Here is a 21,973-nt window from a genome sequence, read left to right on the forward strand (position 1 = left end):
CATTGGGCTTAAAGTGTTTCCACTTCAGTTGTCTTCGTCCCCCAACATAGGCATTACTGGACAACTCTCAATATTTTCCCTGCTTGTATTTCTGTGCACCATATGTGTGCCTGGCACCTGTGGAGGTCAGAAAAGGTGTCATATCTCCTGGAACTGGGATTTGGATCATTGTGAACCACATGTGGGTACTGGGAACTTAACCAAGGTCCTCTTGAAGAGCAAGTGCTCCTAACTGCTGAGCCATCTCTCCAGCCCCTAAGGCAGGTCTTATCATCCCTGTTCCACAGGCAAAGAAACAGGATTTGAATTCACACCTCCCTTGAGTGCTTGACATGTTACAACAGGCTGTTCCTTAAGAGACGTGAGCGTTAGCTTTCCCTGTCACGTGGCTTCCTCCCTTGCAAGAACAAAGAGGCAGAATAAGGGAAACAAGAAACCACAGGAACAGGGTTTTCATATGAATATTGTTTGTTTGGTTGGTTTGGTTTTGGTTTTTCAAGACAGGGTTTCTTTGTGTAGCTTTGGAGCCTGTCCTGGAACTCACTCTGTAGACCTGAGTGCTGGGGTTAAAGGTGAGCGCCACCACTGCCTGGCAGAGTATGGGCTTTTGATATCCTGCCCCTTTCTTCCCACACTGCCCCTAGCAGGGCCAGACCTGAGAAATGAGTGCAAAAAGAAATGGTTGTGTCTGCAGATCCACGGGGGCTCCAGTCTCTGATGTCCCTCAGTTTCTTTGTGCCATAGTCAGGTCAACGACCTAGGTCAGGACTCTGAAGGCCAGGGTCCCAGCCAGTACTGAGCCCTACTAAAAGTAAGGTTATGGCCAGCTCCATGACATTGGGAGCTGCGACAAGTTTAACTCGCTCTGGCCTCAGTGCATCCAGGGTGGTGTGAGGAGGAGGTGTAGACATGTCACCTATGTACCCTGGTCCGCCCTTTCCTGTCAGGACTGGGCTGCTCTCCTCCACCCACCTGTCAGTACACCACACTGCACTCCGCCACTCTGTCTCCTGCCTGCTCGTTCCTTCTCAGGCTGATGCCCAGAGTGGCACCCTGTCACTCAGAGTCCCTGTGACCAGACTTCTCTCTACTCCCTGCCTCTGCATCATTTTTTTTTCTTTTACTCATAGATGACTAGAGCTTTGACCTGGTTATAAGCCACTCCAAGGGCCAGGTTACTGGTGTACACCTTTAATCCCAGTGCTTGGGAGGCAGAGACTGAGGGAGGCAGATCTCTGTGAGTTCAAGGCCAGCCTGATCTATATAGCGAGGTCCAGGACAGCTAGACCTAAATAGTGAAATCCTGTCTTGAAAAAACAAAACAAAAGCCCCATGAGGGTTAAAAACTGGGCAATGGCTTCTTCTTCAGTAATATTTCCCAAGAATGAATATATGCTGGCCCAGCGCCTAAAATGTTCCCCTCTCCTACCCCTAAAATATCAAACAGGTAACTGGACACCTCCAGTAATTTCAGCGGGTGGTGCTTAGCCTCTGTGTGTCTGTCAATCGAGCCTTCAGTACCCTCCAGAGCATTCCAAGATCGCTAGGCTTTGTCCTCACCCAGCCCAGGGCAGGGAGGAGGCCAAGAGGCCCTGGCAGGAACTCATTCTGGAGGCCAAGATCTAGGTCATAGAGTTTCTCTGGCTTCAAATCTACTAGGAAATTGTTAGAAATTTGAAGTTTGAAGCCAGGTGTGGTGGCTTTTGCCTGTAATCCCAGCTTTTAGGAAGTGGAAGCAAGTGGGTTATCATGGGGTTAAGGCCAGCCTGGGCTACTCAGTGAGATAAAAGACAAGAAAATGAGAACTGGAGTCTCACCCAGACCTACTGAATGAAGTGGCGGTGGTACTAGCTTTTGGGTCCGGACAAGATCCCTCAAGTCTGAAACATTCACCCTCAGCCCAGAAGCAGACAACTCTACCCTTTGCAGAGGCTAGCTCATTGCCTTCCATGGTGACCCATGAGGAAACAGGCAGCAGAGTGGCAGGAAAGCCCTGGTGGGTCTTGCTTTCATCCCTTAGTGTAATCCCAGGATGGTCTAAGAAAACCCAGCAAAGCATATGTCCAGAATGCTACACAGATCAACATGGAATCCTGGGCAGTGTTTAGTAATTTGCAAGAATAAAGAGAAAGAGGAAATACAGGCAATTATTAACATGGCAGATGGGAAGATGAGTCCATCTGGAGGGCAGGGTTCCCAACGGGAGGCAGACAAGCCGCAGGTGTTTGCTGTCAATGGTGTGGAGGCAGGAACACTTGGGTCTGAGTCCGCAGCTTCCCCCAGCTAGGGTCAAAGCATGCAGAGCCAGGGAAGAGCCCTGGGACCGCGGGGTTCGAAAAGTTTGTCCTGATCAGTAGAACATTTCAAAAGATCTGAATGCCCTTCTTGGTGCCTGTGTACTGAGCTGCTATGGAGTAGATAGTATACAGGAGGGAGACTTTAGGCGTGACAGCGTGTACTTAGTGTTAGGTGGACAGTCAGAATGTCGTCAGAGGCTGACTCGGCGGTGTGTTCTCAAGGGAGAGATTTCTCTCTGACCCACAGTTTGCACACAGTGAAGTGAACGCTGTTTCTTGGTCCTGGCAGAATGACTTGCATCAGTGAGAGCAGCACACAGATTCGGGGTTTAGTCTTTGGTGCCTGGCCTAAAGCCCAGTCTGCTGAGCTAGATGCCCTTTGGGCATAGAGTCTGTGCTTTGATCCTTGTCGAGCCTGAAGCTGCCAGCCTCTCTCCATCTTGTAGCACTTCCCTGAGCTAGGCCTAACAGGGTCCAAGACCTTTGACAGGAAGGAACAGGAAAACACATTTGCCTACTAGTTAACCTAACTACCAAGTTCTCACGTGCTGAGCGCTCCCAGCTCACCATGTGGACAGTGGACAGCGACTGATGCAGATACAGACTGACCCTTAACACCTCCTACAAGCTGTAGGACATGAAAGGAGTCGTCTAAGGGTGCCACTTCATCCTTCAAACAGTGGCGTGACCAGAAGTGACAAGGTGGTGTTAATGTTCTTACAATTCTGCCTGGAGCCAGAGGCAGATGGACCACTCCTGAGCTTAGCCAGTTTGTACTGTATAGTGACACCCGTCTCAAAGACAGCAGAGATGTCCATGGACAGAAGAGACAAGCTCTGATGACCTAGACAGGCATTTAAAGCTTCCTTTAGTTTATATACTCAGAGCCCTGAGGCCTTGTGTCTTTTGGGCTCAAGCCATCTTCATAGTTGCACACCCGTGCCGTCCCCCACCTGGCTCTTGACAGATGCTTCTAATTTAGCAAGCGCCATTACCTCCAACCATGGAAACACTTTTTCTTCCCCAGGACTGTTTCTGCCCTTTTGGCCAAAACCTCAAGCTAGTGCCTGTTCCCTCAGAACATTCCCGTTCCTGAGGGCTCGAGGAAAGGAGAACAACAGATTTAATTAACTCCCAGTGACTGGCAGCATCGTGTTTTTATCTGGGCTGCGTCACCATGGCAGCCTCATGGTGGGGTTGTCGAGGGGGCGGGCAGAGCTTTTGTTCCTACCCTTGTCTGCTCTGGAACGCGGGCCCAGGAGGATAGGACTGGCATGGGCACCAAGTGACACATGGCTGAAGGCAGCCAGAGAGGCAGACAGGAGCCATCTGGGTAAGGTGGGGTGGCCTAGGCCTGGCATCGTTTCAGCCTGGGTCTTAAGATGATTGTGGGCACTAGAGCTGAGTGAGGGTTGGTGTGCCCAGGGCAGGCCCTTTCTCAGCTCCTGGAAAACCGTCCTTCCCACAAGCTCCGGCCAGGGTTTTGCTGCTAGGCCGAGGTTCAAATTAGCACTGCCATCTGTGCAGTTAGCTGCTTCCCATTCTCAGCTGTGAGTTAGAAATAATTCGTTATCCAAATGATTGGGTTTTAACAATGCCCCTGGTAGAGCCATTCAAAAAGGGCCGTGGGCATGGATGGTGACCTTTCTGTTGCCTGCCGTCCTTAACTAAGGAGTCAGGGCTTCTAAATTCTCCCCGTGCAGAGATTTCCTCAGCCCCCTGCTGTGATAGGAGGTGGGTCCGAAAGACAAATCTCTGATTTTCCACCCCTCTCCAAAGAGGGAAAGGAATTGGTGGAAGGTAGGGGGAGGGCTGGAAGTAAGAGAGGCACAGCCAAGTGGAGTTTGCGCATGAGTAGGTGGTGAGGGAAGTCAAGTTGGGGCTGGAATCCGGCTGGCAGTGGCGCCTGGAGGAAGGAAAGAGCGCCTGGCCCACGCCCAGCACACCGCATCAGGAGCAGACAAAGGCTGGGCCGGTGGCATGCAGGGGCAGGCATCCGCCAGTCTCTTACAGGCGTGGCCACTATTTGGAAGCAGTGCAGGGCAGAAGCTGGGCGCCAAGCGGGCTGCTAGTGGACTTCCAGTTGATGGACTGTCCTTTTCCCCACCCAAAGTAACCGCGCCGAGACCATCCTTAGTGTCCTAGGGTTCACAGCCTCGGAAACCACCACGAAGCTGAACCCTGGGGTTGCGGGCGGACTCCGCGCGCCCCCTGCTGGCCCGCCTTGGGTCGCGCCGGCACGCGGTGGCCCGCTCTCGATTCGGGGAAACCCTATCAGGGAAACCTCGGGGCGTGACGTCATCCCTCAGTGACGTCACCCAGTCCCCGGGGAGTGCGGGGGTTCCCACCAAGGAGGCATCCCCGGCCCTGCGCGGGACGCGGGTGCAGTCCGGGAGTCACCCGGGATCCCGGCGAGCCTCGCTGAGCCCTGTGTCTGCCCCGCAGGTCGCTCGCGGCCCCGGGTGAAGCAGGCCCGCGCCGGTCGGCGCCATGGAAAGGAGCGGGAACCAAAGTTGCCCCCCGCCGGCATGCGCGCCCATTGAGCCCCGCCGCAAGCAGCCCCCTGCCGCAGGTCCCCAAGTGACGCTGGCGGCACCTGGGAGCGTGGCGCGGCCCCGGGGCCACGCCGAGGAGCCCAGCGTCCAGTAAAGCTGCCGAGGACCTGCCGCTTGCGCCGCAGCCATGGTGATGTCCCAGGGCACCTACACGTTCCTCACGTGCTTCGCCGGCTTCTGGCTCATCTGGGGTCTCATCGTCCTGCTCTGCTGCTTCTGCAGCTTCCTGCGCCGCCGCCTCAAACGGCGCCAGGAGGAGCGACTGAGGGAGCAGAACCTGCGTGCTCTGGAGCTGGAGCCCCTCGAGCTTGAGGGCAGCCTGGCTGGAAGTCCTCCGGGCCTGGCGCCGCCGCCACCACCGCACCGCAGCCGTCTGGAGGCGCCTGTGCACGCGCACTCGCACGTGCACGTGCACCCGCTGCTGCACCACGGGCCCGCGCAGCCGCACGCTCATCCGCACCCACACCATCACGCACTGCCGCACCCACCGCCACCGCACCTCTCCGTGCCGCCTCGGCCCTGGAGCTACCCGCGCCAAGGTAAGGCTGCGCTTCGGCAGGCGAGCGCTCCCTGCCGATGCACCGCGAGAAGCGGGCTAGGGTGGTGGTGGCTGCGGGAGGCTGGGGCCGGCGGCTTCGTCCTCACAGCCCGCTTCCCGTCCCGCAGCGGAATCGGACATGTCTAAGCCGCCGTGCTACGAGGAGGCGGTGCTGATGGCCGAGCCGCCGCCGCCCTACAGCGAGGTGCTCACGGACACTCGCGGGCTCTACCGCAAGATCGTCACGCCCTTTCTGAGCCGCCGCGACAGCGCGGAGAAGCAGGAGCAGCCGCCTCCGAGTTACAAGCCTCTCTTCCTGGACCGGGGCTATACTTCGGCGCTACATCTTCCCAGCGCCCCGCGGCCCGCCGCCCCCTGCCCTGCCCTCTGTCTACAGGCTGACCGCAGCCGCCGGGTCTTCCCCAGCTGGACCGACTCAGAGCTCAGCAGCCGCGAGCCCCTGGAGCACGGAGCTTGGCGTCTGCCGGTCTCCATCCCCTTGTTCGGGAGGACTACAGCCGTATAGAGGGGCGCCCGGCGTCCCGAGCCCCACAGGCGAACTCCTAGCCTGACTGCGGGGCTTTTTAAATGCTTCCCTTGGACTGCAGGGAGGGGTGGGGGGAGGGTGGGATTTCTTACCCTGTTTGTTACATTTTGAGGATAATAAAGGTGTGTGATCTGCTTTGGTACAAGCGGAGGGGAAGGCCAGCTGCTTTACGCCCAAGGTGCTAATGACCAGGCATGTTGGACCTGGTGTGTGTGGGGAGGTGTATACAGAAATGTGCAGGCCTTTGGGAACCGACGGTTACTTTTCAGGGGCAGGATGTTCATTCTCCATTTAGCCTGCTTTTGATACCACAGGGTAACAGAGAGGTGCGCCCCCTGTAGCCTCGGAGGTGACAGCAGTTGGGAAGTGGGTGAGAGCCGGCGCCCACGCCAGATCAACCCCTGGAGGCCCAGAGCAGCAGGCCCAAAGGGATCTGGATTTCTTTATTATCAGACATGAGCACGACTCATTACATAAGTTTGTGCTTTAAAAAAAAAAAAAGAAGAAAGGGGGAGGGGGAAAGTTAATGTGAAAAAGAACCCAAGCAGAGAAGAAGGAATCAGGGAGGGGCCACCCAAACCCCTGGATCCATCTATAAGCCCTGACTTGAGTCACGCCTAGGACCTCCAGCCTGGGACCTGCCCGGCAGGAGAGGGCGGGAAAGCCAAGGGGCCCCAGGTGGGCCTGATAATTCCTTTCAACCAAGCAGTGAGGATGAAGAGAAGGGAAGGGGTCCCAGGGAGCCAGAGCCCACGAGCCATTTATTGCCATGTGTTAAAATTCGTGCAAAATATCTGAAGCCCTGGATAGAGAATACAAAGTGATATTTTTTCCAAGAAACATAAAACTAGGAAAAGTGATGGGGGGAACATTTTCCCACCAAAACCCCCAAACCCCACCAGGTCCCAAGCAGGGTGAGGCCTCCACCCTGGTCCGCCTTGCAGAGACTAAGCTACAATCTGGTCTGGGCAGGAAGGGGGTGGAAAATCTGTAACATCATCTCAACTACCAACGGGAGGAAAACCAGTCAACTGTACAAGTCTATCAACTTTAAAAAAAAGAGAAAAGCTGTAAAGTCAGGCCCTGTGGGTAGGGAAGCGGACAGATCCCCGGCCAGCGCCGGAGTCCAGAGTGGGTGCCAGGCGGGGCCGCTGCTAATGCAGGCGCTGCAAGCCGTCTGGCCAGAGGCTACCGCAGGTGGGCAGCCTTGGCGAAGGCAGCCAGGGAACAGTTGCCACGACTAATCACCACCCTCGAAGCCCTCTTCCTCTTCAGGTACGGGGTCTGCATCCCAGCAGGTGATGTCAATTTCTAGGATATATTGGGAGAGGAGAGGGTTGGGTAGTGTGTCCCCGCCCTCACCCCCACCCTCTAAGAGCTGTGCCAACTGTGTTTAGTGACACCGCTGCTAGCCCTCCAATCCCATTCTGTCACCAGAAACCCACCATTCATCCAGGGAAGAACTACCTGGAGGCTTGTTGTAGAATACCGGAGGCGGAGCCTTTGCACACAGCTCTTCTGATTGGGCGAACTCTTCCTCCTGTGATTGACTGAAGTATCCTTCACTGGCCTGTTGGGTTTTAGAAAGAAAAAAAAAAAAAAAGCATAGGCCACTAGGCCCCACCTGCCAGGACTGAGCCTGTTTCTCTGGCAACCAAGGACTCCAAGAGTGGTTACTGGGGGAACACAGTTGACTGCCAGGGAACAAAGGCAGAGAAGGAAAGGGGAGTCAGAATAGAGCTGCTTCTCGGTAGGGATCTAGAAGCCATCAGCCCAGGCCCTCAGCCCTTGCTACTGTTCCTCCCACCAGGCTCCCCGTCCCACCTGGGTCCCCTCCTTTTGAGTGGTCTCTCCATTGGTCAGAAGGTGAGGTTCTGGCTCCAGCTCCTGCTCCAGGACCTGGTCTACCTCCTCTAGAGCTGAGGGCATATTTAGGTCCTGGGTGGCAGCCAGTGGCTCCCCTTCTACTTCCTCCTCTGGGTCACAGAATGTGGCTGGAGGTTCTGGCAGCTCATCAAAATTAAGAAGGTTGGCACAGCCTTCGCCAGCTGGCGGCAGCGGGTCCTGGGCTGCCTCATCCAGCAGAGGTACCTCTGCCAGGGACGCCTCGGCACCTGAGGGTGGTGTAGGCACCCTGGGCACAGCCTGAGGTGCTGAGGCCTCTTCCCCATTGCCAGGCCATAGATCAATGAGGCTGGCAGTGGCAGGGGTGACATCGTTGGCAATAGCGGTGTCAGTAGTGGCAGTGATGGTCTCAATGGTGTCAGCTGCATGGGCATCACCTACTGGGGTGACAGAGGCAGCAGGCTCTGCAGGGGCAGCCAGAACAGCCTGCTCTGGGGATTCTGTGCACATCAAGTCTTCCATGGGGCTGCTTTGCACCAGAGGAGGTTCCTGTGCCCGAGGGGGCTCCTCTGTAGAGCCAGCCCAGGACGGGGGGGTTGCTGCAGCTTCGGCCCCCTTGCTGGTTTCCTCACCATCCAGACTCGGGGTAGACTCCTGGGCCTCTGTCACAGTACACATGAAGGACACAATGCAGTCAACCCCCCTTGGGCAAGGACAGATGCCCTGAGCCAATCTACAGTGTCCTGTCTACCTACTGAAGATTAGGGAGCTAGGGACTTCTGATGAAGAACTACCACAGAGCATCTTCTGGCATCGTCGGCTCTACCTCACTACCCTTTCACCAGCTGTTTTTAAACCACTGGGGAGCCCTGGGAGGAAGGCCATATGATCACTTCAGTGATGAGCCAATGAGGTTAGGAGAAGGTAGGTCTGATAGCAGCAACACCAGAGCTCTTTGCAGCTAAAGCCACTTCCTTAGCAGTGGAGTGCTGGTGATGAGTGGTCCAGGTCTCTGAACTATGTTACTATGGCAACCAGAGACTGATGGAAGGATGGATACAGGTGGAACCCTTCTCTCACCTTGAGCTGGTGGGGGTGGTGGAGGTGGGGGTGGAGGCTGTGAGGATGTAACCTCATCCAGGGCCCTCTCGATCTGCTCAGTGACAGGGGTGGAGGCTGTGCTGGAATCAGATGGGCTCCGGGTGGGAATGGGAGTAGGTGCCATTCTCCTGTGGCTGTCCAGGTGGCTGCCTGTGGAACAAATGCCCAGGCTAGTCAGTGAAGGTTGGGAAGCCAGGTGGAATCAGGACTAGACACCTTGCCTTGATTATGGGTGGGGGCTGTGAGCTCCCCAGGCCCCCCAGGGGCCAGATTACTGCTCCAGACCCTGTAAACCAGGCCCCTAGGGGCCAGTGCCCGGCAGGGCCAGGGACAAGTGGCAGGTAGTACCTGCTTTGGGGATAAACACCAGCAGTCAGCAGTCAGGCTGGGGGAGAAAGGGCGAGGGGGCTGCTGGGAAGCGGGGCCCTCCTTACCCCACCCTGCCGAGGCCTGGGGCTGCTACCTACATGGGAGGGAGGAAGAGAGGTTTGGGGTGCGGTGGCAGGTGATATAGGGAAAGGGAGTCCGTGGAGGGGAAGAGGAGGAAGAGGAGGAGGAGGAAGGCCCACTGTCCGATGCCTTTATGAAAGGGCAGTACGGACGACCTGCCAAGAGAGACAGACAGAGAAAGACAGAGGACAAGAGAGGGTCAGTCTCCCCTACCCCTGCCCCAAGGCCTCACCCACCCCCTTCAAGCCACCTTCAGCCAGGGTCTACATTCAGCCAAGCTAGGCCACAGCCTCAAGCCCTCTGATGCCTCCCACCAGCCAGCAGCAGATACACACATGGGCACACGCAGCCTCTGAGCAGCAGCACGAGTGAGTCTAGTCTGTCATGCTCCTGGGACCCCAGCACATGACCAAGCTCACAGTGGATGCAAACACTCAGACCAGCAGACAAGAAACAGAAGGGCACTTCAAGGGGAGGTAGAAGCTACACAAGGAGAAGCCAAACAGGGGACTCTGGAGCACAGTTGCTCCAGGATGCTCAAACGAAAGGCCAGAGCAAGACCCCACCCTACATGCATCCACAGCCTTCAGGCCAGACCTAGTCCAGCCCTGCATGGAAGCTCCCAACGCCAGCAGCGTGTCTGCATCTACAGCAAAGCTGCCCAGCAGGCCTTGAGGATTATCCATCGCTCAGCCAATGCCCAGCACTGACATAGCCCCTCAACCCAGCCCCTTTGTAAGTGCTGCCACCTGGAAAGCTGTGGTTGGAAACACACTGAAGGGGTCTTGCCTTCTCCAAGGAGTCCTTGGGCAAGGCTTGTTTTCCAAGAAGTCGTCCCAAAGGGATTTAGGGCCACAGTCTGAGGAGCATGGATCGGGCAAGGATAGGGCCAAGGACTACCTGGTCGGTGGTTGAAGGGTGAGGGCGCATCACAGCTGCCAGCAGAGGCCGACGCAACTCGTTCCTGCTGTCTGAAGAACTCCCGCGGGTTGTCAGGCCGCTGGGCAATAATGGCAGCTGCCTCCTGAGGACACAAGGAAAGAGTCAGAGAACTGGACAGGGCCAGCTGCTGAGCCAGCCCTTGCCCTTCTCACTTGCTATTTCCCAGCTCTCACCTCCACCTCTGATTCCGACTTCTTCATCTGGGACTCTTCTTCATCTCGCTGGTCACCCTGGAAACCAAATGGACAGGGTCCTGAGCATCTCTTCTATAGCCCAGCAGCATCTCGAAGGTGGCACTTTGCTCCCTTGGTACCCAGCTGCCCAGCCTTCTCTGCACCTTCATTGTCTCCAGCCACCCTATCCACAGACTGGCCAGGCCTTGGGAACCTCCTTCACTCACTTCTACATCTAACCAGGCACCCAGGGCCATCTGGAGTATCCCTTGCCTTCTAGCTAACGTAAGCTACAGCAAGCACTGGCTGAATGTAGCCTGTGGACGGGATATTGTTCTGAGGCCATATTTTAAAGCCACTTTTAATTTTTTTTTCTGTGTGTCAGTGTTTTGCCCACATGTCCATTCACCATGTGCATGCAGTGTCCTCAGAGTCCAGAAGAGGGTGTCAGATCCCTAGAACTGGAGCCACAGGTGACTCCCAAAATGTGGGTACTGGGAATTGAACCCAGGTCCTGTGGGAAGAGAAGTCGGTGCTCTTCACTGCTGAGGCAGATCATAAGCCCCCATGGCAGGTTTTTAAACCACATAAATTAAGTTGCTGCCACCCCAAAGTTCAGTTCTGAACCTGGTGTGGAAGTGCACAACTTTAATCCTAGCACTCTGGACACAGAGGTGTAGGCAGATCTCTGTGAGTTCCAGGACAGCCAGGGCTACACCGAGAAACCCTGTCTCAAAAAAGCCAAAAATAAAAAAATAAAAGTGTTTCATATTGACTGAAAATAGAATCTGGTTTCTTATTTTGTCACAGTAGGGATTGTACCCAGGTCCTCACAGAAGGCAAGCCAGGGCTTTACCAGTGACTACACCCACAATCCTTTGTTTTTATTCTGAAACAAAAATCTCCTTAAACTGTTAGGCTGACCTTGAACTTACGATTCTCCTGCCTCACCGGGCTTTTGTTTTTTTGAGATGGGGTCTCTCACAGGCCCCTGAGTATCTAGTTTGTATTTTCTCTGTCTCAGTGTGTCCCCCTCCCCTGACACCCACCCCCAATATTCGAGGCCTTGTAAATGCTGGGCCACTGCTATATTACTGAGTGCATACTCAGGCCCCTAGATTATCAACACCATAGCAGCCAGTTATACAGAAGCTGCCTTTCTCTGGAAGTGTGCCACTCTGTTCACTGTAGCCCCCCCTCCCCCCAGTCCCCATTCCCATTTTCACAACCTAGGTTTCAAGACTGAAACCGAAGACTATAGGTGGGCAGGCCCCTTGCTTGGCTACATTCTTCTCCCCCGGTCTTATCTAGTCTTCTTCATGCCTTCAGCCCCACCATCTAGGCCAGCTCCAGCGCGCCCACATACTCTGCTAGATGTGGACATAATGTCCTCTGATGCTACAGTCACAGTGCCTAGAATAGTCAGCCTGTTTCCCAGGCCCATGCTTTGCCATGGAGATCAGTCCATCCCTCCCAAATGCCTGACCTATCGTCACCCCTGTAGTTCAGCCTCTCCAGTTTCAGACCTCGGCTTGGGCACAACCAAGTCTCTGGCTTACTCAGGTCATTTCCTTCTCTGGGTCCCCACAGGGAGTTCCTGGCAGATCCTGCCGATGGCACTACATTCTGGGGTCACTTCCCTCATCCTCTGTGAGCAACACAGGATGAAGACCCAAGTCTGTGTGAGTGGCCAGCAAAAGGTCGGTATGTGTTTGTTCAGTGGGACACTCACTACACCAAAGCCTCTCACTTCACATCTCCTGCCATTCATGGGGCAAACTGGGCAGAAGTGGCTGCTGGGCAAAGGAAAAAAGCTAGGTGTAGAACTGAACCTTTTTCTTATATTCTGAAAAAGGGTCTTACTTTGTATCACTGGCTAGCCTTGAACTCATCGTGTAGACCAGTCAAAGTCACAGAGATACGTCTATCTCTGCTTTCCTAGTGTTGGGATTATAGGCACGAGCCACCAAGCCTGGCTCAGACCTTCTTTGCTTTTGAGCACATAACCTAGAACTTAAAACTTGCTTAGTGTAGTTTCACCAGGTTCCTTTATTTTTTTTAAACTTATTTATTTATTTATTTATTTATTTATTTATTTATTATGTATACAATATTCTTTCTGCGTGTATGCCTGAAGGCCAGAAGAGGGCACCAGACCTCATTACAGATGGTGGTGAGCCACCATGTGGTTGCTGGGAATTGAACTCAGGACCTTTGGAAGAGCAGGCAATGCTCTTAACCGCTGAGCCATCTCTCCAGCCCCACCAGGTTCCTTTACTTTGTTTCAATCAAAGCTAGGAACAGAGGCAGGCTAGGGAGATGGCTCAGTGGATAAAGCATGAGGATCTAAGTGTGGATTCTTAGCAGACACATACTAAGCCCAGCAGAGCAGCACACATCTGTAACAGCACTGGAGGTGCAGAGGAAGACCTCTGGGGCTCGCTGGCCAGACAGTCTAGCCAACACAGTAAGCACCAGGTTCATAGAGAGACCTGTCTCAAAAAACAAGGTGGGTAGCGATGAGGAAGACACCAGAGGTAAACCTCTGGCCGCTACAGGTGCATGCATGGGTGAATGCACTGTTCATACCACAGATACGCACGCACGTACACATGCATGCACATGCACACAAGCGCACGCGCGCGCGCACACACAACACACGCATGCGCAATAAATAAGTAAATAATAAAGGAACAGAGCAGCTTATCACAGAGGCTTTCACTGTGAACAATGTGAACACCAGGGTGGCTAGGAGAGAGAGCAAGGCTCTAGCAATATGGGTAGGAGCGCTGTTTGTTGTGCCTAAGCACTTTGATACATGAGAATTCCCTAGAACCCAGGACAAAAAAGGGAACCATGGGGCTGGAGAAGTGGCTCAGTGCTGAAGAGTTCTTGCTGCTCTTGTAGAGGACCCAGGTTGGGTTCCCAGCTCCCACACCGTGGCTCACAACCACCTGCAACTCTAGTTCCAGAAGATCCATCTTTGGAATGCTGCAGGCACATGGTACACAGGCATATATGCAGGCAAGACACTCATACGCAGTAAGTAAAAGTAAGTAAATCTAAGCAGATAAACTCTTATTAACAGGGAACAAGGAAGCACAGCTCCCCAGAATACCTAAGCTAAAAAGAAAATGCTACCTGGTGATAAATTCCAATGTCACAAGGGACCTTCCTTACAGGACCTGAAATCAAAAGGCCGCCCTAACAGCTGGTTACAGTGTTGCTACATAGTTACCTTCCCATGAGGTAACCTGAAGCCGTGGATGGTCTGTAAGATAACAGCAAGAACCCTGTAGCCACTGCTTAAGATGTTGGTGACTGGCAAGGACAAAAGTCACGACAGTCGTCACTTTTGTGTACATGCACACCTCTGAGATCGCAATGAAACTAAGCCACTTTCAAAAGACCTTGCTATGACTGGGGAGACAACAGTGAAAGGAGGGGGGCTCTTGAGACCCTGCGTATGGAAAGCACCAGTCTATATGCATTCAGGACATCTGAGTCACTTTCATTACACAGCCTAATTCTCAAGCCCCCCCCCCAAGTGCAGAGCCCATGACTAATACACCCCAAGTCCCCCAGACCCCAAGCAGGAAGGGATGGAGGAGCCAGGTCAGTGAGGGGCTGGGTCAACGTGGATTTTCTCTTCCAATTTGGAGATAAGCATCTAAAAGAAGTCTGTCCGCCGCCTTCCCCCTCAAACACCAGCCCACACCCCCATACCAGGTGCTGGGCTTAACACACTCATGACATTGATGTCCATGTATGTTCCCAGAATATCCAGTATTGGCAGTGTTGGAGGGTTACTGATGTGACCCCAGAACACATGAACCACCCTCACTTTCCTGGCCAGGCAGGAGAGCCCCAGAAAATGACTTACAAAGATAGACTGTTCCTTTAACCTCCTCTTGGCCTCTTCAGCTTCTAGAGTCTGCTGTTTCCTCCTGGAATGAGAAGCACAAGCACACCCTTCAGGGTGGGCTGGGGGGTAGGCGGCCCTCCGCCTCGGGCCAGGCCTCACCTGTGCTCCTCGATCTGCTGCTCCCGCTCTCGGTAGCGCCGTTCCCGCTCCTCCTGCTCCTGCCGCTCCTGCTCCATTCGTTCCTGTTCAAACCTGAGCCTGGCGTCCAAGGCCTTCTTCCGCTCCTCCTCCTTCCTCAGCTCTTCCTCCTTCTGCACCCCACACCCAGGAAGTACAAGCCCTGAGCCCAGGCCAGCCTTGGCCCCTCCATTCTACTCCCACCCAGGCTGGGGAGGTGACCTAGGAATTGGGGGTAATGAGTCCCATGTGCAGAGACCGAAAAGGGATTACTCGTTCAGCTGGGAGAGGTCAGAGCTACCCTGAAGGCTCAAGCAGGGCCACCTGGGCCTGAAGGCTTAGGGTCAGCATTGCGCACCTTGGCCTGCTCCCAAAACTGCTCCCGGTTAAGTCGCTTCATTTCCACGGCTGCATCTGTCTTCTGGTAGGTAGTGCCCTGCAAAGTCAAGTGCCCTGACAATGAGCAACAGGAGGAGACTCAACGGTCCAGTACTCACACATGCAGAGTGAGGGCTACGAGGGGCTGGGGAGGCCCAACTCAGGGACCATGTCTCACAGGTCCCAGGAATGCACTGACCACCGGCTCGGCATTCTCATCCTCTCGAAGCCGTAGTCGATGCAAAACTGGGCTGGAGAGCCGTGCCAGTCCGTTGGAGAGCCGCTGCCCGATGGCACCAGCATCTATGTCTTCCACACTGCTGGCATTCACAATTACGTCAACACCCTTCCATAAGAAAGCAGCGTTTAGGTGGCATCCAAACTCCCATCACCACCCCCAGCAAACAAACCCGGCCCTGGCTGACTGGTCCTGCCTCCTCTGGACCCAGTCCCCACATACCTGGAAGAATTCAGCCACCTTAGCCACATGGCTGGCACAAGCACACTTTCGGGCATCAGGTACATCTTCACCAACCTACAATGTACCCGGTGGAGAGGTGCTCAGGACAGGGCAAGAGGAAGGCAACAGCTTGCCGGCCCGATATCCTGCAGGCCCGGGCTATGTTCCTAAGAACGAGTGTGGGGTTTTCCCTAGCAGCGGCTACGGGCGGAATGCGACCGACCACTCTGGGGCCTTCAGCTCCCAGCCCCATCCCACAGCTGCATACCCAGTTGATGAGCACATATTTTGGCAGGGCCGCCTGGGAGTCCTTGACGCTGCAGAAGCCGTACATCACTTTCTGGTTCTCGAAGTGGCCCGAAAGCTCCTGCAAACCCCCTTCTAGGGAAACCAGGAAGGTGTCAGGGCTCGCCAAGCTCCTACACCCTTGACCCTACAAAGGGCCTAAAACGCCCAGGGGACTTCTAGTCCGCGAGCTAGAGGCCCAGATCTCTGTGTAATGAAGGGGTGCTTTGCCTCTGAACCCTCCTGGGCCTGATTCGAGGTGGGACTGAAGAGTTGTCTGTTCACACATCATCATCTCTCAGCGATCACACCTCGTACGTCTTACCGGGTGCTAGTGCCCAGTGACGTAAACGAAGCTTCAAGGAAGTCTTCCAGCGCTAAAGAAAGTCATGCTGAGCCTGACCACCCTCCTAGGCCCCTTCCCTAGCTGTGTGATGTCAGGCAAGTTCCTTTTCCTCACTGTGCCTTCCCGGAAGCCAAACGGGAAACAAGGCTCCCCCCTCTACACCCTGAAGAATGCAGGGAGGACAAGAGGAAGGACACCATCCGACAAGTGGGTCTGCTGGACGGAGGCAGGAAAGTGAACTGCAGCCAGGGAGGGCAACAAAACAGCCAGAGTAGGTGGTGGGAAGGAAGAAGAATGGCTGGAATTCTTACCTCCTGATGCTGCAAGCTTGAGGTCATCTGAGCCATCCTCATATGTGTACAGAGCCCTGGGGAGAGGGAGGGGTGGCTCATAGAACTGTCAGGTCCTAGGCAGCCAATTTTGGGTGGAGAAGGCATGAGGAAAGAAGAGTGATGGGGGGGAGGGCAGGGCAGAGAACAGGGCAAGGAGGGGGAAAGCTTTGGTTGTTGGTTGGTTGTGATAACAAGGCCAGGCATCATTTCCGCTGAGCCGGAGACTTGGGTCAGATGGCAATCAGGGAATGGTGGGGGAGAAATCTCTGCCTAGTCAGCTCAGCGTCCGGCCCTAGCCCTGGCAGCCCACAACCCAGTGGAGCGGGTGTGCAACGGAGATTCCAAGGCAACGGTTCCTTGGTTACTGTTCCCTGGAGACCATGATTCTCATCCCTCATTGGCCAGAGCCAGGAATCTACCTGGTGCGTGCCTTGGTACCCGCTGCCCCTCCCCCTACTCGGAGGGAGGAGGAGAAGAATCTGGTGCTCAATGCTGGGCATCCCCTGGTAACCATGGCAACCCAGCAATTGGCACAGAAACCAGCCCACCAGAGCTGTATTCTCCTCGAACACAAAGGACCCCGGGGACATCCTCAGACTCAATGTCTCCCTCTCTGAGATGGGGATGAGGTCACTGTGGTCACTCCCAGACTCTAACACTAAGATCTTCCGGTCTTCTAACCCCTAGGCTGCCTCTGTTCTAGCTGACGCCTCCTAGGACTGCCGTGTAGACCAGGCCTTCCTTCCCTCCCAGCTCTTTCTGTTCTGCATTCACTCTGGGCAGGCACACCACAGCATCCATTTCGTGGAAGGTAACCTCGAGATTCTCCCCCCACCACCCGTCCTGACACAGGCACAGGCTGGAGATACATGGAGAAGAGAGAAGCGTGGTCCCGAGACTGAGACAGGCTCAGACCCTTTCTCAATTCCCATTTCCCATCTGCTAAGTCAGGAGGCTGGGGTGCGTGAGAAACGGGGGGAAAAAAGGGAGATGGAAGAAAGGGAGGAACAGAGAGGAGGAGGAAGAGGACAGACAAGAGAAAGGAGGGAAGTAGAGAAACAAGAGGATGAAAAAAATGGAGGAAGAGGACGGTGGGGGGAAGGAAGAGAAGAGGGTAGGAAGGAGCAAAAAGAGGGAGGGTCTCACCCACTCCCCCAGAGGTTGTTAGCCCTAGTTGCTAGGAGGGCCAAGTGGGCCCTGCAGCCCCTCCCTTTCATGGACCCCTCCCTGCTTTTCTCCACAAAGGGACACAGGTGGGCTGTAGGTCTTGGAGCCCTTGGGCAACTGCTGCCCCAGCCGCTGCCCTGACAGCTGCTTCCCAGCACAGCTGTCCCACCACCTGTCAGGCTGCCCTAACCCATGGCCAGGAACAAAGAGCCCTCAAAGAAATAGGGTGTAGCCCTCTCCACTCGCAGCTGAAACACGGAAAAAACACCAGGACTCCTGGCTGCTTCCAAGACACCGCTCCGGGCATCACAACTCCCTGGGAGGGGCTGCCTGTCTCAGCCTCAATCCTCTGAGGCCCCTTCCAGCCTGCCCACCCCCCTCCAAACGGCCCTTCCTCCCTGCGAGGGCCACAACCCTTCCTTCTTCGCTCAGGTCCCAGCCCTTCCGTCTCTCTGCTCTGCTCAGCCCACCTTTCCAAACGACCATTGTGTTCATCGCCACACTTGGGCCACACTGGTTCCCACGTTCGTTTCTGGAGAACATTTTCTGCCCAGAGCTGCACTGTGCTGCTCTCTATACGAAGACCACTCAGGACGCCACTGCCAACTCCACGGGCAGCCTCAGCCTTAGCTTCAGACCCTGCCAGATAATGTTTCTCTAACACAGCACAAGCACCCAGTGCCTGGCTGGTGGGAGCTGGGGAGCAAGCAGGGAAAAGTAGATGGGGACAAGGGGACTGTGGGTGGGCTCGCTCAGTAGCAGCAAACCCTGGGGACAGTGACCGCCACAGACTGTCAGCTCTCTGATGGACTCCGCTAACACACACTGTCCTCGGTCCTGGGCCCAGCACGAAGTAGCACCGGAGGGATTTGTAATGTTGACACAAAGTCTTATCGAGCATCTAAGCCACAGAAAGGAGACTAGGGCAAGGTGAGAGCGTGACTTCAGCAGCTCCAGGCTGGGAGGGAAGGGAAGACTGAGGACCAGCATCCTCGCAGGGAGCCAGAACTGGAAAGGCCCTGAAAACCCTGTAGGGACTGTGCCCAGCCTCCTCTTTTCTCAGAATACTCAAGAGGAGCAGGAACTTCTCACACAATGAATCATAGCACAACCAGGGTGCTGCTGCTGGCCTTTCCAATCTGGACTTCCCCAGTGTTCCGCTTCCAGCACAAGAGCAGTGGCCCACGTCAGAGACCCTGCCACCTAGGGGGCAGTCACCCCGAGCTCCACCACACCCACATTCAAAATCAAGGCAGAGGAGGAAGACACCAAATACTCATGGCCCAACATCTGAACCCAGAACATTGCCCCTCCCCCTGAACTAGTAAATGCAGGGTCTGCACTGAACCTAGAGGTCTCACCCAGCTCCTGGCTGTGTGAAAAGAGGAAGATGTGATCCTCATGTCCTTCTGACAACATGCTGTTTAGGCTTAGGCCCTCGGGAGTAAACAAACATGCATGCATGCGAGGGTGCATATGTGCATCTGTGTGTGTCCCACACACCACCCAGATGGGGATGGGGCTGACGCATGCCAGGGATGCATAACTAACTCCCTTTGGCCACATGGATGCTGCTGGTGGTGAAAGCCCATGCCTTGCTGAGCAGGATGTGGGGTGGCAGTGGCTGGGTAGCCCCAGCATTGGACTGCCAGTATCTGAGGGGTTAAGAGATGTGAGGTTGTCTACACCCCCTAGACTAGAGAAAAAGATGGGGTTCTCAGCAGCGGTGTTTCTCCACAGTCAGGGCCATACCCCCAAAACCGGCTCTTCCACCAGGCCAACCAGGCCACTTGCCCAGATAGCCTCCCATGATCTCAGCGCCCCCAGAGACAGGGCTGGGACAACAATGTGGGAATCGCCTGCTCGGCCTGTGCAGCTTTTCCTATAACTGACCTGCAAGACACAAGAACTTGTCTCCGGAGTCCATCCCTAGGCCTGGCTGCCCGCCAGTGCTGCAGTACCATGGCATGGAGGCTTGGCTATTTTGTGCCTTCCTCCAGCCCCCTACCTGGCTGCCCTCCCAGGGTGAGAGTGAGGCCAGCCCAAGTGGGGTCCCTCAGACAAGCCCCAACTCTGCCTCAGTTTTCTCAAGAAGAGGCTACTTCTTGCCTGAGGTGAAAAGAGACCTAAATACAAAATGGGGATTTGCTTCCTGAGAAGAAAGAATACTTGGGGGCTGTGTTCAGAATGGGGGCATCGAACCCCTTGGTTTGCCCTGACACCCTGGGGCTTCAGCCCAGAGCAGGTGGTTCACAGCCTCCTCCACCTCGGGGAAGGTAACAGCTGGGGAGGGGGAGAGAATCAAGTCCACACTTCCCTCCTAAGAGGCTGACAGCCCCATGCTGGGGAGTGACTAGGCTAGGGTCCCAGATATCATTCTGGTATCCCTCAGTGGGGGCTCCCACCATGCCTCCTCCTAGCTGACCATCTAGACAAGCTGCCTGGGTCCATCTCCTGGGTCTCTTCCTGCCTAGCTGCCTAGTCCTAGCGATCTCCTCCTTCAGAAGGGGAGAGAAGGGCTCAACCCTACCTCTCTTCCTCTGCGACCCGTGAGGGATAAAAGAGTCACTTCGTGGTTACCATGTGGCAGTGAACCCTCCATCTATCACACCCCAACCCCAGATGTGGGGGGAGACAACCCTGAGAAGCCCCCGGTGGGCGGGGCACGCTGGCCCCCCGGCCCTCTGCGCTCCTCCCCCGCCCTAGCTTTCCTTTGTGCTGTGGCCGGGCAGGCTGCTCTAGCTCCGCTAGCTCGGTCCCCGCCCCGTCCCCACCCGGTCCTCGCCCGCTCGAAGGTGGCGAAGGTGCCCTTGGCTGGCCCGTGCACACCTGTCCCCCGGGCCCGTGGAGAGAGGCTGGGGGGAAGGGGGATGGGCTCCGGCAGGGCCGTAGCACCCCGAGCTCCACGTCTGAGCTCCACGTCCGCGTGGCTGGCATCCGGCTCCGGCGCCCCCAGTGCGCCTAGGGCGGCCTCAGGGCTCCCCGGCTTGCGCTCCCCGCCTGGCCGGACCGGCCCCTCCCCCGGCTCGCACAAAGGCAGCCCCTCCCCGGCTCTCCCGGGCCGTTGCACCATTTCGGGGTATTCCCCCCCCTCCCTTCCCGGTGGCAGAGCCTCCAAGAAACAAAGGCGCGGTGGCGGCCTGGGGACAAAGGGGCCGGGGGCGGGGGCGGGGGGCTCACCAGTCGGCCGCGCTTTCCTCCCGGATCACCTCCTCATACGCCGCCAGCAGCTCCAAGCGGTGGCCGCTGAAGCTGACGCCGGCCATGCTGCGGGCCGGACAGAGGCCGAACAGACGGACGCACGCACGGACTGACCGACCGACACCGGAGGGAGGGGATGAGGGAGTCGCCGCCGCCGCCTCAGAGCCTCTGCAGCGCTGAGAGCCAGCGAGCCAGCGGCCGGGGGAGGGGAGCCGGCCGGCGGGGGGCGGGGGGCGCTGGCTCCGCCCGGCTCACTCCCTCGGCTCGCTCGGTCCTAGCGCCGCCCCGGCCGGGCCCAGGGGGAGGTCCGCCCCCCCCTTACCAGCTTGCCCCGGGGCGCCCCCATGCCCGTCTCCCTGCTAGCCTGTACCGGGACTCCAAGCTTCCACTATGCTCCCAGAGCCAGTCTCATGCACCTGTCTTGTCCTGGTCACCAATCTAGTAGCACACCCCCTTCCTCAGCCCTAAACCCACCAAGATTCCAGGCTCTACCCAGGCCCAGGTTCATTTTTCTCTGCCTTCCCAAAATAATTGGTCCATTGAACCCCTTGATTCATCTAACTCCAGCTTAGCCTCACCCCATTCCCAGGTCCATCCCACCTTACATTAAATCCATTTTGGTCCTTACCCTGTACCTGCCCCAAATTCAGTTCCCCATCAAGCCAGGCCTGGGTTGTCAATAGCCCACTTCCTCTCTAAGGACCCTTTCTGGTCTACCACCATCACTTCCAGGGCCATCCAGGGCCAACTGCACATTCTGTCCCAGCTAAAGGCCCTTGCTTAGCACCGCATACCACACCCTCTGTCTGAACCCCACTCTGATCCCTCTTCCTAAACCTAGCCCTTCCTTCCATTCCTGCCCATGACCTTGTCTCAGCCATTCCCACCCCACCCTAGCTCATGCCTTACGGTACCAATCATTTTCTGCCTCCTGGATGGGGTATCCAGGAAATCACGTCTTCTTTTCCAAACTCTATACCTCCGAAGGTACCCCAAGTATGGTCTCCAAGGCAGGGCACCTCCAAAGCCACTCCAGAGTGAAATTTCTGGCACCTTTTATTTCCCAAAACTCTGAGCACAGAAGGCCCGGAGCCTCAGAGAAGTTCCTATGGGGAAGTGGAGGCACAGAAATGGCCTCCAGACACTCCTGTAGACCAGAGGACCAAGGATCCCTCCAAGCTTTGCCCGGGGCTAATCTGTGAAGAGGGGGTGGTGGTTTGCTACGGGTCTCCTGGTTCTGATGTGGTTAATCATCTATACCCAGAAGCCAGTAGGTACATTCACTGCAATGTTTGGAATTGGACAGAGGGGAGG

General features: G+C 55.8%; 3 protein-coding genes across 4 annotated transcripts in view; 2 read left to right on the forward strand and 1 right to left on the reverse strand.

Annotated features, from left to right (window-relative positions):
• Grk6 (G protein-coupled receptor kinase 6) overlaps positions 1–4,801 on the forward strand; it is a 25,958-nt gene extending 21,157 nt beyond the window's left edge. Inside the window, exon 16 of the mRNA XM_026783056.1 lies at positions 4,743–4,801. Coding sequence (XP_026638857.1) covers positions 4,743–4,763 — 21 coding nt within the window. The 3' untranslated portion in view covers positions 4,764–4,801. The remainder of the gene's footprint in view (positions 1–4,742) is intronic.
• Positions 4,802–4,967: 166 nt separating this feature from the next.
• Positions 4,968–6,304, forward strand: Prr7 (proline rich 7, synaptic). The gene is made up of 2 exons (XM_013349151.2): positions 4,968–5,391; positions 5,519–6,304. The coding sequence occupies exons 1-2, from the start codon at positions 4,980–4,982 to the stop codon at positions 5,914–5,916; spliced, it is 810 nt and encodes a 269-aa protein (XP_013204605.1). The 5' UTR covers positions 4,968–4,979; the 3' UTR covers positions 5,917–6,304.
• Positions 6,305–6,367: 63 nt separating this feature from the next.
• On the reverse strand, positions 6,368–20,871 carry Dbn1 (drebrin 1). Of its 2 annotated transcripts, XM_005355242.2 has the most exons (15): positions 20,639–20,871; positions 16,271–16,326; positions 15,597–15,709; positions 15,329–15,403; positions 15,068–15,214; positions 14,849–14,926; positions 14,473–14,624; positions 14,332–14,395; positions 10,449–10,505; positions 10,234–10,357; positions 9,351–9,488; positions 8,863–9,033; positions 7,762–8,444; positions 7,405–7,507; positions 6,368–7,248 (listed from the first exon to the last, which is right to left on the reverse strand). In XM_005355242.2, exons 1-15 carry the CDS (start codon positions 20,722–20,724, stop codon positions 7,178–7,180), a joined length of 2,118 nt encoding a protein of 705 aa, XP_005355299.1. In that variant the 5' UTR covers positions 20,725–20,871; the 3' UTR covers positions 6,368–7,177. The 2 variants fall into 2 exon arrangements, with proteins under 2 accessions (XP_005355299.1, XP_005355300.1); XM_005355243.2 differs by lacking the exon at positions 9,351–9,488.
• Between the last annotated feature and the right edge of the window lie 1,102 nt (positions 20,872–21,973).

Source organism: Microtus ochrogaster, chromosome 16, assembly GCF_000317375.1.
Source record: "Microtus ochrogaster isolate Prairie Vole_2 chromosome 16, MicOch1.0, whole genome shotgun sequence".
Taxonomy (NCBI): Eukaryota; Metazoa; Chordata; class Mammalia; order Rodentia; family Cricetidae; genus Microtus; species Microtus ochrogaster.

Excerpts from the sequence above, each read along its gene's own strand:
- Dbn1 (XM_005355242.2), bottom strand. The coding sequence starts at position 20,724 with ATGGCCGGCGTCAGCTTCAGCGGCCACCGCTTGGAGCTGCTGGCGGCG. Across the intron at positions 15,710-16,270 it reads CAAGCTTGCAGCATCAGGAG|AAGGGGGTTTGCAGGAGCTT; the intron begins GTAAGAATTCCA and ends TGGTTTCCCTAG. Across the intron at positions 15,215-15,328 it reads AGGTGGCTGAATTCTTCCAG|GGTGTTGACGTAATTGTGAA; the intron begins GTATGTGGGGAC and ends TTCTTATGGAAG.
- Prr7 (XM_013349151.2), top strand. The coding sequence starts at position 4,980 with ATGGTGATGTCCCAGGGCACCTACACGTTCCTCACGTGCTTCGCCGGC. Across the intron at positions 5,392-5,518 it reads CTGGAGCTACCCGCGCCAAG|CGGAATCGGACATGTCTAAG; the intron begins GTAAGGCTGCGC and ends CCCGTCCCGCAG.